The sequence below is a fragment of the Oryzias latipes genome, chromosome 1, assembly GCF_053564925.1.
Source record: "Oryzias latipes strain Hd-rR chromosome 1, Olatipes_Hd-rR_3.1".
In the NCBI taxonomy this organism is placed as follows: Eukaryota; Metazoa; Chordata; class Actinopteri; order Beloniformes; family Adrianichthyidae; genus Oryzias; species Oryzias latipes.
Genome location: NC_136237.1, coordinates 21,578,949 through 21,595,316, shown reverse-complemented (window position 1 = coordinate 21,595,316; position 16,368 = coordinate 21,578,949). Strand labels below are relative to the sequence as shown.

The following is a 16,368-nucleotide window of genomic DNA, read 5'->3' as shown; positions in this document are numbered from 1 at the left end:
TGAAACACACACTGACAGATAACTAGCAGGAGGTTTCATTCAGTCTGCATTTGCTCGATTTAAACCTCCAATGATTGATGTGTGAATCAAAGGCTGCTGCGTATGGAACATGCCCACACACAGCCATGCTGGCATTTTCAGCTGTTGTCCCCCAGCCCATCCGAGGCGTCATCGTATGCCAAGGTTAAAAGCTCGGCATGCTAAAGAAAAAGTAGCCTATTTATGGAAGCGCATGTATTTTAAGGGACGGCGTGACACTTTTCGGAGCGCTTGTGAGAAATATCAGCATTTCCATGCTTGATTGCTAAAGAGGTTTATGAGAAACTGTGTGAGGAGTCCCGTAGAGAGGAAAGCATATAAAGTCTTTTTTTTATTTAAAGAGAAGTGAACAGAACCAACCGTCACTGGCGCCTCGATTCCCCACATCTGGAGAGGGGCTGTGCTGTGAGCGCGAGCCAAAAGAATCCAGGCTGAAAAAAAACAACAACATATGAATTCAAAACAAAAAAAAAAGTTATTTAAAAGCTGATTTTTCACTTGTGCAATTTCTTAACCCATTTAGAACAAGTTCTAAAGAGCTGTCCGTCAAAGTACTTGGGTGTGCGTGTTCAGACAGGTATCTCACCTGTCCAGGGAGTTGTCCCTTGTGTGTCTGGGGGGAGAAAGAGACTCACTCCTCTCTGAGTCCCAGCAGTCGTATCCACTGTCTCTGACACTGCGGTTCTGAGGACTGGTCGCTCCATCATCACTTTCCTGACAAAACAGGTGTGGAGCTCAGATCGGCGGCCGGTCCAGTCTGCCTGACTTCACATCATCTGCATCCTTTCCTGCTGCTTCTTTTTGTAATGTCTGCATAACTACTGTCCATTTTGATGAACTGCTTCAGGGTGTTCACTCACCACCCGCATCTGAGCGAGGAGTCCTTCGAACTCTTTGAGGTTTAGAGTGGGTCCACTGTAGAATGCACAGCCACTTGCAGCTTTCCCGAGCCAGAAAACTGTATTTAGCACCTGTCACGCAGAAAGTTACATACAAATCTGTAAGAAGATATTACTAAAGTTTGTAAAAAAAAATTTAAAAAAGGAACAAAAGGGGGAAAAAACATACATTTTTAAGCTTGCGGTTGCAGTCAGAGTCCCTAAAAAAAGTATGTGATCTTAGTAAAACAGCTCACTAAAGACACAAAAGAAAACAGATATACATGTTCACATATGGATAAATTGAGGTTTATTTACTTGAGGTTAGCTCGTATTGATGTGTCTTGCAGATCTCCAGGGTCAAATAGTTGGGAACCCTTCAGGCCCAACTCCTCACAGCCTCGCAGGAACACGGTCAGGTTGTCCTGAAGAAAAACAGCAGGCAGTCATTTGAAAGTTTACTGCAGCGCAGGTCAAACTGCCGAGTGTCTCCTTACTAGACCAGCAATGGGGGTGGGAAGTCTGTTGATCTTTCTGACTAGGCCTGGTTTGATGGCACTCAGCAGCCTGCACATGAGAGGGAAGCAGAGGCAGAGATTTATTGGGCTCCAGTGGAGTTTAAGCGTGGTGCTGCCATGCGGTGCAGCCATCGGAGAGCGGAGCACGCTTACTCGCATAACAGGATGCCGTTCTCCAATGCACTGCGGAAGTCCTTGTCTCCAAAGCATTTCCCTGTTACCGCCTGAGGAAGGAGGACAGGAAGAGACAGATGTGAAGGCGGTCAGCTAGATGTAGGCCAGGCTGCTAACAAACATTACACTCAGTACAGCTCCTAAATGCCAGACTAAAAGGTTACACACATCTCTGCAGCAAGAAATGCTCGGACCTCTGCTTAGTTTCATTTATTAATAAATTATATGCAACATTGGTGAAAGAAAATTATTTTAGGAGGATTTTTTTCAAGCATGAGCAGAATCCATTTTCCTAAATTGTTCAAGACTAGGGCTGGGATTTAAAAATTAATAGTGATTCATCTAATAAATAAATGGATTTTTTGTGGGTTTTTTTCAGTGTTCAGTTTTTATTTCTAGATATATGAAAAGTGTTTTTATAAATTTGAAAATAAATTGAAATTAAAATGAATTGAGAATTTGTAAATTGAATGGGTTCAGTGATTTGGAAGTAATTGCAGGTCCTGTTAAATGTGAGCCAAAAAGCCATGCATGTTGACAAATTCAGTTGTGTTACTGGCACAGTATAGCCAGCGAGGCCAAGTGGGCCCCATATGGTTTAAAAGTGGTTCTGCCCACTTTTAAACCATTTGGGGCCCACTTGCCTTGCTGGCTGTTCATGCGGTGTGGGTCCTTGGGCAAAACCCTTCATGCTACTGCCTAAGGGTAACTATGTAGCTACAAGGGGGCCCAAGTCTGGGTCTCCCTGTGCCTGTCCACAGCCAGGATAAAATGCAGGAAGGGTTGTGTCAGGAAGGGCATCCGGCGTAAAAGAAATCTCTGCTAAACCACCAGTGCAAATCAGTAAAAGCTGATCCGCTGTGGCGACCCCTGAAGGGATATGCCTGAAGGTGAACAACAACATCTTTAAGTCGGAGCCTCAGTTTAAATTAGTCTCTTTTAAAGCAGGAAAGAAGGACAGAAACCAGGAAACAGAAACAATCACAGACAGGATTTCAGGAGCTGTTGTGTAATCGGCAGACAAAGATTAAGGGGAAAAGAAACGAGGGTTGTCTGATGCTATTAGGATTTCTAATCCAGATTAGAACAGAAACCTTTTCTAGCACCCACACACAGGCCAAGCCTTCAGACCTTTCACCTCTAAGTTATATGGATACAGATCAATATCAATAATACTTAGGGCCAGTTAATTTGTTCAAATTATTTAAACATTTCTTAAAAAATTAAAAAGAGTGAAACTAAGCAAAAATTTGATAAAAAGCAAAGATATTTGATCAAGCTGGCATTAATTGAAGATGATGCGAATATCACCAGTCTATGGGGTTTATTTTAACAAAAGTAAAAGCATATATTTCCCATCATCCCATGCTGTTTGTCTTTCATCCAACACACAAATGCCACGTTTCTTTGCTTGTAAACCCTAAAACGTCCTTGCTTGTTTTAACTCAAATGCATCCAGCCTGAACATCATATGAACTTTGAGTCTTTGAAACATTTACAGCGTGATCATACATAATTGACAAAGATGAGGATGGTATTGAGAGGAGAGCAGGACTGTGTGTGTGTGTGTAGTGTGAGTGCAGCCTGCTGGACAAAGACATTGAGTAGGTGGGGGGGTGTAGGTGGCTAAATACTAGCTATGTGAGCTCTAAATGAAAGGCACCATGCAAATGTAATAACTGTGAGAGCGTGCATGTTCGAAGTCACAAACATTTAGTTGCAACAGTGAGAAATGTTGCTGTGAACGTGTGCGCACAAAGAAGCAAAAAGAGGCCGTAGAGAAACGGCCACAGCAAAAACGATCGCACAGGCCCTGGGGGGAAATGCCAGTTGCAGTAATTTGAACCACCATGGGTCATTCTCAGTTCTCGTGGTAAATGCTTTGCTGAGTTTGAGCCAATAGTCGCAGCTACCTTTAAAATAAAGAGGATTATTGTGTATGTGTCCATATTATTTGTGTTTGTTTTAAATTTAAAGAAAAAAAGGTTCTTGTTGGCATTATTTCTGTTACAGGCGGAAATGGACATTCCTATCTGGTTTTATATGTTTGCGAATGTGTGCAGCACCAGGAGCTGCTACTAGTACAACTAGTAATATGTTGGTATATAACAAATATAGGTCACCTTTATCCCTTGAAGACCCACTCCGACCCACTTTTTCTGATGATGGAGGACATTCAGTAAGAAAATGAAGCTTAAAATGAAATTTCTTTATTCAAATTGATTTGAATCAGGAAAGGACCAAAAAGTCTTTTTGAAAAAGCTTGTTGACAGGCCACAAGCTCCCTGCTCTGCTCCATTCTGATGCATCCACTTGCAGACAAATAGATCCATTAACGTCTTTGTTTTCCTCGTCTGAGCTGGCATTTGGCTCCAAGTTGTACAGCAGGATACTCTAATATTCCTTGCCATTTTTGTTGCACCGCTAATGTTAGGCTGGGAGCTGTGAGGGGCTGTGAGCTAGCGGGAAAACAGGTAAACAGAAGGATGACGGGAAGTGAAGGAGGCTTACTACGCCCCAACAGTCCCGCCCACAACTCAAAGGCAAATTTCTAATGAACTACTGCCGCTCTGTCGAGACTGTCCAAGAAAAAAACATAAATAATTTGGTTTTGCCTAAAAGCGCCATAATCATAATTAAAAGACCACCAGGTATACTTTGAAAATAGATCCAAATGATCAGAGAGGAACTGATTTTACATGTTTAAGTACTATTATGTATTTTCTGCTATTTGAGAATTAAGCTTTATGAGTTATATTTGATCCCTAAGGGCTGTGCAGAGCTTTGCACTTTTGCTTCACAACAAGAAAGCCCTGGTTCAAATCCCAGCTGGGCCCTTTCTATGTGGAGTTTGCATGTCCCCACTGCATGCACGGGTTTTCTCGGGGCACTACGACTTCCTCCCACAGTCCAAAAACATGCTTCATAGGTTAATTTATTGTCCCTTGATGTGACTGTGAGTGTGTGGCCATACGACAGGCTGGTGACCTGTCTAGGATATACTCCGCCTCTTCCCAACAGCAGCCAGGTTAGGCTCCAGCAACCCCTTGACCCCGAAACCCGGAAAGGGATAAAGCAGGTTGAGAAAACGGATGGATGGATTTGATGAATATAATATGGCTGCATTGAAGTCACAAAATGTAAAATAAAAGGCCCACCCTGCTGAAGAGTGGGTGGAGTGGAGGCGAGCACAGCAAGACCAGAGAGACGCATGAGATTCTGCCAGGTTTCATAAGCAAAAACAAGAAATATGGCATCTGTGAATAAAATACATGAGATGCTTTATAGAGGATAATACTATTTGAATTTTAGGAGTAAATTAGGTTGAAAACTAAATCTGTAAAATAAGTGTAGTGTGTAAATCATGTATATATATGTGCACTGAATGAATTTAAAAAATCTGTTTGCTATTTTAGTTGAGTTTAAACAAAGATGTTTAACCTCAGCCAATCATAACCAATATTACCAACCTTTTTTAATCGACATATAATAAATATTGTATGGGTCTTTTCACTCAACCTTTCAGTTACTGTGGCAAGGATTCGTCTACCAACAAGCAGAAGTGTCATCCTTGTTTCAGCACGTCATGTTTGAAACATCCCAGAGCCTCTGTTCTCAGTCTCTTTTTCTTGCAGACACAGCTGGCTGGCTGAGAGTTAATCTTCCCATGCGGGACAGCTGTGACGTCTGGCACCCACACACAATCCTGCCTTCATTCCCCGTGTGTGACTTTAGCTCCTGAACATGTGTTGTACGTCAGTTAAAGCAGACATGATCTGCTGTCGTGGGACAAAAAAAAAACTGCTTTATTAAAATCCAGAAAAAACGTTCAATCTGCAAAACGCCACCTCTGACAATTCTCCTCAAACTTTCAGGCCACTGAACGGATCTCATGTAGTGACAGCTCTGGTCCATCTGCTCTCATTTCATTTACTTCTCCAGGATTTTATGACATCCAACCTGTCCCCTTGAAAACAGAGATACCTGAGAGTCAGGCTGTGTTGTGTTGCCATAGTGACCAGAGTCACCCAACCGGGGCGTGTCTGAGGTGTGTCCGAGTCACGCATTGCTGACTGGTTAGTGTGAGCGTGCATGGAGTTTGCATGCCTTACAGGCTGCGTTGCTCGCTCATACTGGAGCGAGCACGGAGGACAGGGCAGTTTGGTTAACCCCTGAGCTTTCCCCACCTGTGACAGCACAAAAATAAACCACCCGAAATAGAGGCAGCCTGACTGAGCTGGAAATAACCAGACAATTAGGAAGCAGGAAGGCAAAAGGGACGAGACACAGAAAGAAAACACTGTAGATTTGAACAGACTTCACTTCTCCCTACAGAAACACTGGTAAATGTGGTTTCTGCACACACAGATCTGTCTTATTGTATGTCTCCAATGTGAAAAGTTCTTCTGAAAACACATATTATGGATCTAGGATCATCATTTGGATTAAAGTGTATTCTTTGAAATAAACTGTGGAAGAAACAAACAACAATTAAAGTTAATAGACTTTTAATAGAAGACACTGGTCTGTAAAAGTGAGAAACGTCAAGATTATGTAATAATGGAAATTAAGAAGAAAGTAGATTTATAATATTCCTAATATTTTAAGTCCACTGTTTGTTCTGACCGTGTAAATTTGGGAAATACTGCATGATGTATTTGATTGTTAAAAAATAAATAAATAAGTAAAAGTGCTGTGTAATGCATAGAACGAACTGTTCATGGAATAAAATAAAAATAAAAAAGTTCTGTAGTTTCGTTTCATAATTCTTTTCATTCAGTCCATAAAAACACTTTGGGACTTGGAAGCTGCTACTGAAAGCTTCATAAATGTAGTGATTTAAGAGGCAATTTTATGAAAGGAGCAAATAAATGTAACTTCTGTTTTATACTTTGTTTACAAAAACTCTAATATATTGCAGACATCAGGCACGAGTATGGTAGAGTCAGAACTAGATCCACTATGATTTAACTATGACAACCGTTGAAGTTTCTTAAAGATGAAGCAGATTTGCCATCATTTTGAGAGGCTTCTGATGTCCAAAGCCACAGGATTGATTTAGTTTCCAATCCAACATGATTTGATTAATTACTGATTTTTTTCCCCCATATGCTAAAACACATTATGTACAATTACTCAAAAAGTTTGTTCATAACTTGGGATGTAAACTTGACTAAAAGTGAAACAGGTATGAATTGTTCCACCCATCCAGCTTGAAAACCTGCTGAATTCCTTTTGGGGTCATGGGGCAGCTGAACGCAGACCTACAAAACCAATTTATTGATCCATGATAATAACTACATTGCTTTGTAACCAGTCAAAAGCCTTCACAGAAAGCAGTATTATGAAATGACCATGGCTGTGTATTAAAAACCTTGCAATTCAATACACCTACTTTATTGCATTTGTTGGATTCATGAAGGAGATTCCCGGTACAGGTGATTAACCAACAAACACAGCACATGTGTGCTTGGAGGGTAAACAAAAAGTATATTAAAATGATGCAAGCTCTACAAATGTCTGCATGATTAAAGTAATTTTATCATAAAATACTATTCTTCAGAGCAACTGGACTTTAAAGGTTCACCTAACAGATGCTTTGCTGCTCACTGGAATAGCCTCATTTCTAATTCTGCAGCGAAAATTGCCAGACTTTTAATTTTTTTGTTGATAACACTTGGATTTACATCCACAATCATCCATCCATTGTCTAAACCAACTTGATTCCTGTTTAGTGACACAGGGATGCTGGAGTCGACCTAGTTACTGTAAAGCAGAGGGAGGGTACAGTCTATCACAGGACCACACAGAAACACATCTTAGGGACAATGTAGAGTCACCAATTAACCTATGAGGGAGGAAAAATACACGCAAACATGCATGAGGAGAACATGCAAACTCCTCACAGTAAGGACCCAGCAGGGATTCAAACCATGACTCACTAACTAACCATGATAACACAGTGCAGTCATCCACATCAGGTTTGTCATTACACAGCCTCACTCCCTATAACTTACAAAAATTATAGCAGGACCTGAATCCAGATTACAAACCAAGAACAGAAAAAAAGGCTGGAACAACCTAATGAATGGAATGGATAGAGTCCTGTGCATTTGTGCAGATCTGTTGTTTTGTTTATTTTTTATTTTTTTGTTTGTTTTTATTCTCCTTTCAGGCGGCACACTTCTTGCAACAATCTTATTTTTCAACTAGGGGGGTAACTATTAATTTTAACAATGATCTGATTCATTTCATGATTTATGGTTGACCATATGATTCATAGTTTTTTTTTTTATTTCATTTTGAATGATTCAAATAATTGACCTAAAATTGATCCAGTTCATCTTTAGCCAAAACTTCAACTCGTGTGACTCCTTCACCTGGTACTGAACAGTACAGGTGACGTTTTCCAGATTCCTTGTATTTCTTGCAAGATAATCAACTGTAAATTAAATACGTGTATCAACAAAAAAGTAAACAAGAATGAATGGAAAATCCATTCACTTTTTTCCTAAAGCTCAGCCCACTGTTGTTTTTCCACATCCAAAGGGAACATTATTAGCACATTCTACCTCACTGTATGGTCACATGTCTTTGCTAAATTCAGTGTTTCCATTTACTGGACTGAAGTGATGGCCTGATCACTTGTTGTTGACATCACGTGTTTGTCTGCTGTGATGTACTTGGTCGTTTTTACGTTATAGTAAAATAAACGTACCGTGCCTCAATCCAAAGTCTGCAATATTGATTATATTAGATTTATTTCATTTTGAAACACTTTCCTAATGGTATAGGTCGATTTTGAATAACAATTTACGTCACACAGCTCGGTCTAGTTTGATTGCAGGAATATAAAGCAATTTATTGATTGTGATGAATTGATTGTTACACCCCAAATTTCAACTTTTTCATTGCTAGTTTGTCTCAGGGGTCTAAACATAAAAAGAAGAGACGTTCTTCCACAAAGAAATTAGGTCTGATGATACAGTCAAGGTGACCTATTATAGTTTGATTGTGGAACTGTTCTACATTCAATCAGATTATTTTTACGAGTCGTGTGAGTCGTGTGACCTGCCGTTGTGGTGTTCCTTAACTTCACAACATAAGAAGATAGTGTTCTTTTTTTGTATTCCTTTTGGCGTTTTGATGGAACATTTTGAGTGTTACTGATCTATTCTCAGTTTTTGTGGAGAAAGGACAGAACACAAAAACGTACATAGATAACAAAACATGGTTTTTGATGCACTCAAAGGCATCTTCTGATTGTGGTTAAAAGGTAGCTGGGCAAGAGGGAAAAAAATAGGTCATAACATAACTCCACGAGCAAATCATGATTCACCACTGAGGCTTATGGGGGAGGCAGAGGGTGGGGGGGGGGGGTGCGGAGCGGATGATGGAGGAGGCGATGCAGCAAACCACGCAAGATAATCCCATCCGATGTGATCAAATGTTGTTACAGTCAGTGCAGCATGTCCACGCCGCCATGGTAACCGGAATCCCCTGCGCTCTAAAGAGGGGGCGTTCCTCCAAAATAAAAGAAAAAAAGGAGGGGGGGGGGTATTTAAGCGGGTGAACGCAACTGCTAACTATTGGTTCATCTTCTTCCTCCAGCTGACTTTAAATGTCGGACAGGAGCAACTGAAAACTTTTTTCAATTTGCCGAACGTCCCGTTGCGGGTTGTCCCGCGCGGTAACCTTACCCCGCACCCTCCCCAACAGGTGACGACTCACCGGCGGTGAAAGGCTGTTTATTTATATCCCCCCCCCCCCCCCCCCCCCCCGGCTACAGACAGTGCGTGGAAGCGTGGCCCGTGTCTGCCTGCCCACACGGTGTCCGAGCAGCAGGCCCCTGTAGTGTTTGCCCCCCCCCCACTTACCTCTATCCATTTCTGCGCCTCCAGGCAGGCTGGTTCGGGATGGTGGTTCGCCTCCAGCAGCGCTCGCGGCGGGGCACTTGAAAGGGTTTTGCACGCGGCGGGGCTAGCCATTTGCGAGGGACGCAGGTTCGGTCAAGACCGACGCCGGTCAGTTAGTGATAGATGAAGGGAAAGTCAAGCGTCCTTCCTTCAGATGTCTCTCGTCTTCGGTCCGTTATCCTCTTCTTGCTGCAGCTCTCCTCCTTTCACGAGCCCGCGCGCGGACCGGGTTTGCCTCGCAGCCCTCGTGCGCGGCTCGAGCCCTGCTCAGGCTTGTGACGCAGACTCCGAGAAGGAGCTTCTCGCGATCGCGGCGGTGAAACACAAACCAGGCGCTAAAAATATCGATCCCTGCCCGACGAGCTGTGGGAGGCTGAAGCTCCGCTCCAGCCTCGAGACAGCGACGTTGCCGCGCATTTCAGGACGCGTGAACGCGCAGAGAGGAATCCGAGGGGGAGGTTGGACGATGGACGAGGTGAGGGGCTGCAGATGTCCCCAAATGTCACTGTTACCTTTGCTTAATCAACTTTAAGGCCAGGACTGGACATGTTCAATAAACTTTGATAATCTGAACTCATTTAATGAAACTAACAAGGTGCTTCTCAAAATTATAAATAATGCTATTAATTCACCCATTTATTAAATTAGAATTCCAAAATCAGTCACCATTACTCTGAAATTTTCTGTAAGTAAACATCACTTATTTGCTGGATTACCTCATAACCTTCCAAAACTGCCACCCCTCACCCAAGTCTTTCAAATACAGTGGGACTATTTATGAAAACGCGGACTTTAGAAATAACTTCAAAAGGTATTTAGCCAAATATCTTCCAATAATACCAGGCATTAGCTGGAGTTCAACTGTAATAGTGTGAAAGGTTAAACATTCCTCCAGAATGTGAAAATATCTGTTGTTCCAAAAGCTGTTCAAAATCCTTCACAGATAAATCTTTCAAACTGTGAGGGTGGTCTAATTCAGAAGTATTATTAGAAGTATACAAATGCAGCGTTTATTCCTGTACCTGTGACTTTCTATATCCTTTAACAAACCTAATGTTAGACAAAGCTTCATTGGTGCTTCCCTCCACATCCAAGGTGATCTTGCATTATAACCTCAATTAGGACATGAAAATGTACATAAATGCGTTATATGGGGTTTACATTTTCCACCCATTTTATTGAATTGTCTTGCAGCCATGGGACGCAACAGCAACACACAAAGTTGTTAAAGTGCACTGAAGCAAACAGTTTGAACACAGCCTATATGTGGAAAAAAATCCTCAGTAAAAGGACGGACAAAGCTCAAATTGTGGCATTATGGCAACCAAAGTTAATTTACAGTTAGTGGAAGCAGATCATTAACCTTCTGACAAAGTGCTATGTTTCCATGTAAAGCAAAAATATTTCAGAAACTAATTGTTAACATTTGGAAATAAGTTCGACTCTTAATTTAAGAATTCATTCCACAAAAGTCACTTTGGTAACAAATAGGAAAGGTTTGTAATCAGAGTAGCCTTAAACTTTTTCAGATCCCATCTCAAGTCAAACAGGGATTGTATTGATATCTAGATTAAATGGAACAAGAAAAACGTGTAAGGGCGACAGTGTTTCGAGCTCAGAAAATGGCCTTTATAGTGAACTTTAGTCATATGCATGTCATACATAGATTAATTGGGCACTTTTAACTGTGCAGCCATAAGAAGCCTGAAGAACGTTTCTTTTTTTATGTTTGTCTAGATTTAACTCCGACAGAGCGCCACAGCAGAAAAGCGAACTTCGTCTTTTTCCCTTTCCGTGAAGCCACGGCACACTTTGGCTGCATCCTATGGAGAGAGAAAGAAAAAAAAAAAAGTTATTCTAAAAAGTTCACTACTTGCCAATCACAATAGTCCATCAGTCTAGATTCTACAGATATTCAACTTTATACTCAAGATTTAGAAAGTCCTTTTTAAACATTGTACGTGTTCTTATTGAATTCTGCCAAATCATAAATGAATAAACTAGAATACAAGTAGTATTCTCAGTAGATAGGTGAGCACGTTTTGCCTACCGCGAGAAAAGATTCCTCGGTTGTCTCTCCGTGATTTACTGGTCCGTCCATTTTCCCATCTTAAACAAGTAGTTGATGCATCAGTAAGCGGAAAAAATATGAAGCTTTTATTGGGGAATTTGTTTTTTGTTTTTTTTTTAAAGTTGAACACATGCTTACCACATTCATAAAGATTTCCTTTGGCGTTTATGAAAGCAATAAAGTGGAAGTTGATCTTGTCGGCCTCTGGCTGCAGAGATACATAGAGTTGGTGATGTACATGATTTAAAAAAAACAATGCATAACAACGGAACTGCTTTGTTTTCTAAGCTGTTTATGCAACACAAAATTACAGTTCTCATTATGTTAAAGTGTTGCAAATGTCCTCAAAACCAAGACATTCATAGTCTATCATTCAAAAGCAAATGCAGTCAAGGGGTCAACCTAGATGGGTTGACATACTTTTAAATTAAGGTCTTGCCCGTCACTATGCAAAATTCTATCCATAAATGCAGATAAATTCAACTTACCCGGCATTGACCCTGCATAGCAACTTCATTGTGAGCATCATAGATGGCCTAAAGGATAAAATGTAGTTGATTGTCAGCAAATCAATAAAAAATATAAACAGATCTCATAAAGTGATGTTTCCAGGATGTCATTTCTACATTCTTAAAAGCGTTTGGCGCCCCCATGTGGCCAAATAACACCGTATCACTAGAAAAGTAAAGAAAATCTTTTGATTCAATGGCTTTCAAATTGTATTTTGCTTCTCATTTTGTTTTATACATTATCTTACTATGTCTGTGAACATATTAAACCCCAGTCTTACCTTGTTCTGTTCCAGATGTTTGGCTCGATCATCAGGAGACATGTTTGCAGTCTCTTCTAGAAATTTCTTCAAGGCAGATCCAGCATCTGAAAAGCCACCAACCGCAAACTGAAAAATCGGTCATTTCAACACCAGGACAAATGCAGCTGAAGGGTGTAGACAATAGGACAGATTGCCAAAACAACATGATTGCTTCACACTTATTGCAGTTTTAAGTTATTTTAATACGCCTTGACAAAAAAAGAAAACAGTTTTGGAAGAAAAAAACGTAAGTGTGCCAGCTAAATCTCAGGAGAAAATATTACCTAATGTTAAAATTTCATGGTCTGACAAAGTAGGGACATTTGGCCCCTTAGAAATAATTTATTGAAAAATTCAGACACACGTGTCCCCTGGACTTGTGGATCATGTCTTTTGAAACTGCTTAGTCACTGCTCTGATATACATTACATTTAAATCTAAAGCTTTCAATTTTTTGTGATCTTACAATTAATATAACTGAGAGGATGAACTGTCTGGTTCACGATAAAGGCATTTAACTTGACAATGTGGAAGCAGGATAAAAAAAAAGATTTCTAATGTAGCATCATAATGTCACACCCATTTCAGCAGCACTCACCGAAAGCCATTTTGTCTTTATTGTTGGCCACAGCGTGCAGCAGAGCGATGGTGCCACAGGAGTTGCCCGCTTTCTGCTTTAAGAAATAAACCTCAGATCCATCGTCGACCTTGTCTGCCTGCTGGGCTCTGAAAGATTCATGCTGCCGTGCACAAACATGGAATCTTCATTTGTCAGGAGAAGATATTAAGGGTACCTTTCTAAAGATCAGATTACAGCACATTTGTACAATTCCAAAATAAGGTGGGAAGAATTATAGAATTTTAGAACTGCAGGTGTCTAGGGAGGAATGCTGTTGATGTACAAGAAAGGGATGATGAGTCACAATAAGTACACGGATAGAGCAGTGACTTTTTTTGACCACCATCTTTGTCAATCAAATGCACCATCCACTTGTCTCACTATTACCTGTTGTGTGAGTGGGAAGAGCAGCATCAAGGCACAGCATGGTTTTGGCACAGCAGAAAGTTGCTCGCCCTCCAATCCAAGCACATCAACAAAGCGCCAGCTGTCACCAACACCAAGTTTGCTCATAATCTGAAAAAATAATAATAATAAAAAAAAAGTAATTAAAGAGAGGATTTGACCAAGTTGACAAAAGCATCCCGTTCAATAAAGACCAGACGCCATTAAAGATGGACCAAGGAGGCCGAGCTGTGCTGGTCCAGGCAGACCACACCCTGTAACCCAGACAGGGAGGTCAGCAGTGGGGAGGATGCTGCCTGCAGTCAGGGTTCACACGGAGACTGCGACCTAACTGATCACCTCTCAAACCACAGGTGACGTTTTTTAACATAACTTTCTAAACAGCTTCCCAACTCGCGACAGCTCATGATGTTTACCACATTCTGTTTAAACACCAGCCGCTCTAAAACTTACCTGGCAGTTAATTAACAACATTACCAACCCATCGCCATTACTGTCCCCCCGATACCAACCTTGTTCAGCATCTGAAATAAACACAGAATTCATGATAGGGAGCTCGCACTAAGCTAACCCTCTGAAATATTAAATAAATAAATTTAAAAAAAGGCATTGCTTGCTTACCTCAGGGTTGATTTCCATCGGGGTCCACTCCATTTTTTCAAATTTTAGTAACTAATGGGCACAATGTTGTCGCAAATTCTTGTCCGCTTTGATAAAACGTCTGTTAGCTTCTGTCAGCCACGCCGCGCCCACTTTTTATACTGCCGACCATACCACTTACTGGCAGAAACGGGGGAGTGTCCAGATTTAAAATATATTTCTTTCACGATTTAAAAGATTTTCTTGAATTTAATGTATAAATTGAATGATACATTTCATTTAGGATTTATTTAATCACGTCTGAACCTTGAAATAGACTCGATTTCATGTTTACAAAATTGCAAATAAAAAAATCTAACCACTATGTACCAGACCACTGTGGGTAAATCACGTTCTTTCTAGAAACTGAGGTGTGAACTTTTGCTCCATCATTCCTTTTAAATGCATTTAAACCTTTAACCTTAATTACAAAAAAAGAAAAAAATCCTCTCTGTCAAAATTATAAGGTACTCCATTTTAATCTGATCTTATTATCTTGAAGTTGTGAGATAGTTTCAAACGATTAGAGCTCTTAATTTTGATATAACGAGCTCATCATTTTTAAGAATGTGAAAAATAAAACTATTTTACATAAGGAAATTATATTGTGTCTAGTTTACGTTGCAAAGCATTTACTCAACTGATATTCTGTTTCTCTTTATTATTGTTGTTTGAATGCTGACTTAATTCAGATGAACGCATATCCAATGATAAGGTTCTTTTCTTGATAATTCTTTTTTCTTTTGTAGTATTTTCAAAGGAAATTTGATGACGCAACTTCTGTGCATATTTTAGGAAAATCTTTCTGGTGTTCAATTGAAAAAGTGTTTTAAAGAAATCTCCCTGGCATATCTGTTGAAAGACTTTGTGCAGCACATGTGACGATTTTTACAATCTTCTCAGACAAGTTATGGCTTCAAGGTTTTAGTTTAAACCAGTCATAAGATATTGAGATAATACAACAACCATTTTTTTCTTGTTTTACGAAAAGCCTCCTTTTTATATTCCGATCCTCTTTGCACTAACTTTTAAAAAAAATTCATGAGTTTTCCTGGAAATAGAAAATTGTAAAACAATGGGAAGCAAACCTTTTAAACAAATATTTTTACAACTCCGATGTTCACACATACACACACGTGCACGCACACAAACACACGCACACAAATAAAACAAAGAATAAAACAAACAAACTACAGAACACTGGGTAAATGCTGATTTCTTAATCAAAGTCCCTGTTTTTTTTTTTTTTTTGTAAAAGTTGCCATTTATTCTGCTCTCCAGTTGGTGGCACTATAACTCATTGGTGGATGAATCATGAGCTTAGAAAATGGTCCAAGTAGATTTTGTAGATTCGTGTGTTTTCCATCAACATATTTTTCAATATAACAAGTTGATACTTTTTTGCTGCACTTCCTGAGGGATTTTTTCAAACTAAATATATGATGATGTTATGAAAACAATGTGTGAAGCTAAATCATTCTTTTTTGAATGCAAAGTTTTTCATATATTTTTACTCCCATTTGTTTTTAATAAACTCCTTGACACATTTTTAACTATACCAGCCATGTCAGTTACAAATCTTTAGATTTTCCTTTATAAAATCTTGAGTGAGGGTTGATTTTTTAAAAGTTCACATATTCTAGGTCAGTATTGAAGAAACTAGTAAGGAATAAAGACTGACCCAAAACAGGAGTGGCAAAAAAAGGAAAAAAGGATTGAGCATGGATGCAGGTAAAATGTCATTCTAACAAGTTTTGTTAGTTTACAGCCTGTTTTTGACATTCTTACGGCTGTTCTGTTTAATCTCTGAAGGTGTAAGACTATTGTCATAAAAAAATTGGAGGATGGAGGTTTCTAGTATAAAGGTCTTAATCTTGTGGGGAGTGTGTGAGTTTAATCACCGTTTGCCATTTTTATTGGAATAAAGATTCCCAACATGCCTAGCCAGAGTCTAACAAAATGAACACTGTTCATGGTGAAAACACTGCAAATTGAATTCAGCTCCTCTCTGCAGTGTGGAGTTGGTCTCCTGATACCAGTGCATACTAATCTGTTTTTTCCGATATAACAACATTTCTTTACTTTACTACAGTTTTTGGAATGACTAATTAAGCAATAAAACAATGGTGATCGAAAGTGTCTCAGCTAGGATCTATGGGATTTCTGCAAAGATCCAAAAACAGACACAATCAGAAAAATGACGGACTGCAAGTTGAACCCAATTCTCTGTGATGACCTTTTCTCTCTGAAGCATCAAATTCAATGAAAGATTAACCTTGTCACAAAGATGTTTGTGGA

General features: G+C 39.9%; 2 protein-coding genes across 6 annotated transcripts in view; both read right to left on the bottom strand.

Moving 5' to 3' along the window:
* The window catches only part of LOC144994203 (uncharacterized), a 29,266-nt gene extending 19,297 nt beyond the window's left edge, over positions 1-9,969 (bottom strand). For all 3 annotated transcript variants that reach the window (XM_078951115.1, XM_078951117.1, XM_078951119.1), the window contains exons 1-8: positions 9,487-9,969; positions 1,589-1,659; positions 1,415-1,484; positions 1,236-1,342; positions 1,108-1,138; positions 900-1,010; positions 626-753; positions 400-470 (exon numbers count right to left, since the gene is read on the bottom strand). In XM_078951115.1, coding sequence (XP_078807241.1) covers positions 400-470; positions 626-753; positions 900-1,010; positions 1,108-1,138; positions 1,236-1,342; positions 1,415-1,484; positions 1,589-1,659; positions 9,487-9,597 — 700 coding nt within the window. In that variant the 5' untranslated portion in view covers positions 9,598-9,969. The remainder of the gene's footprint in view (positions 1-399; positions 471-625; positions 754-899; positions 1,011-1,107; positions 1,139-1,235; positions 1,343-1,414; positions 1,485-1,588; positions 1,660-9,486) is intronic.
* Positions 9,970-10,667: 698 nt separating this feature from the next.
* On the bottom strand, positions 10,668-14,443 carry LOC101155828 (ubiquitin carboxyl-terminal esterase L1 (ubiquitin thiolesterase)). 3 transcript variants are annotated; one of them, XM_023957806.1, is made up of 9 exons: positions 14,053-14,443; positions 13,944-13,955; positions 13,414-13,542; positions 13,006-13,147; positions 12,387-12,472; positions 12,085-12,132; positions 11,735-11,804; positions 11,576-11,634; positions 10,668-11,348 (listed from the first exon to the last, which is right to left on the bottom strand). In XM_023957806.1, exons 1-9 carry the CDS (start codon positions 14,083-14,085, stop codon positions 11,265-11,267), a joined length of 663 nt encoding a protein of 220 aa, XP_023813574.1. In that variant the 5' UTR covers positions 14,086-14,443; the 3' UTR covers positions 10,668-11,264. The 3 variants fall into 3 exon arrangements, with proteins under 3 accessions (XP_023813574.1, XP_078807264.1, XP_078807261.1); XM_078951138.1 differs by having other exon boundaries at positions 13,885-13,955; positions 14,053-14,173; XM_078951135.1 differs by lacking the exon at positions 13,944-13,955 and having other exon boundaries at positions 14,053-14,183.
* Positions 14,444-16,368: the final 1,925 nt, after the last annotated feature.

Bases quoted from the DNA above. Each gene is read 5' to 3' on its own strand.
- LOC101155828 (XM_023957806.1), bottom strand. From the start codon at position 14,085: ATGGAGTGGACCCCGATGGAAATCAACCCTGAG. The intron at 13,148-13,413 runs GTAATAGTGAGA...TGTGCACGGCAG, and splicing joins TCTTCCCACTCACACAACAG to CATGAATCTTTCAGAGCCCA. The intron at 12,133-12,386 runs GTAAGACTGGGG...TTTATCCTTTAG, and splicing joins AACATCTGGAACAGAACAAG to GCCATCTATGATGCTCACAA.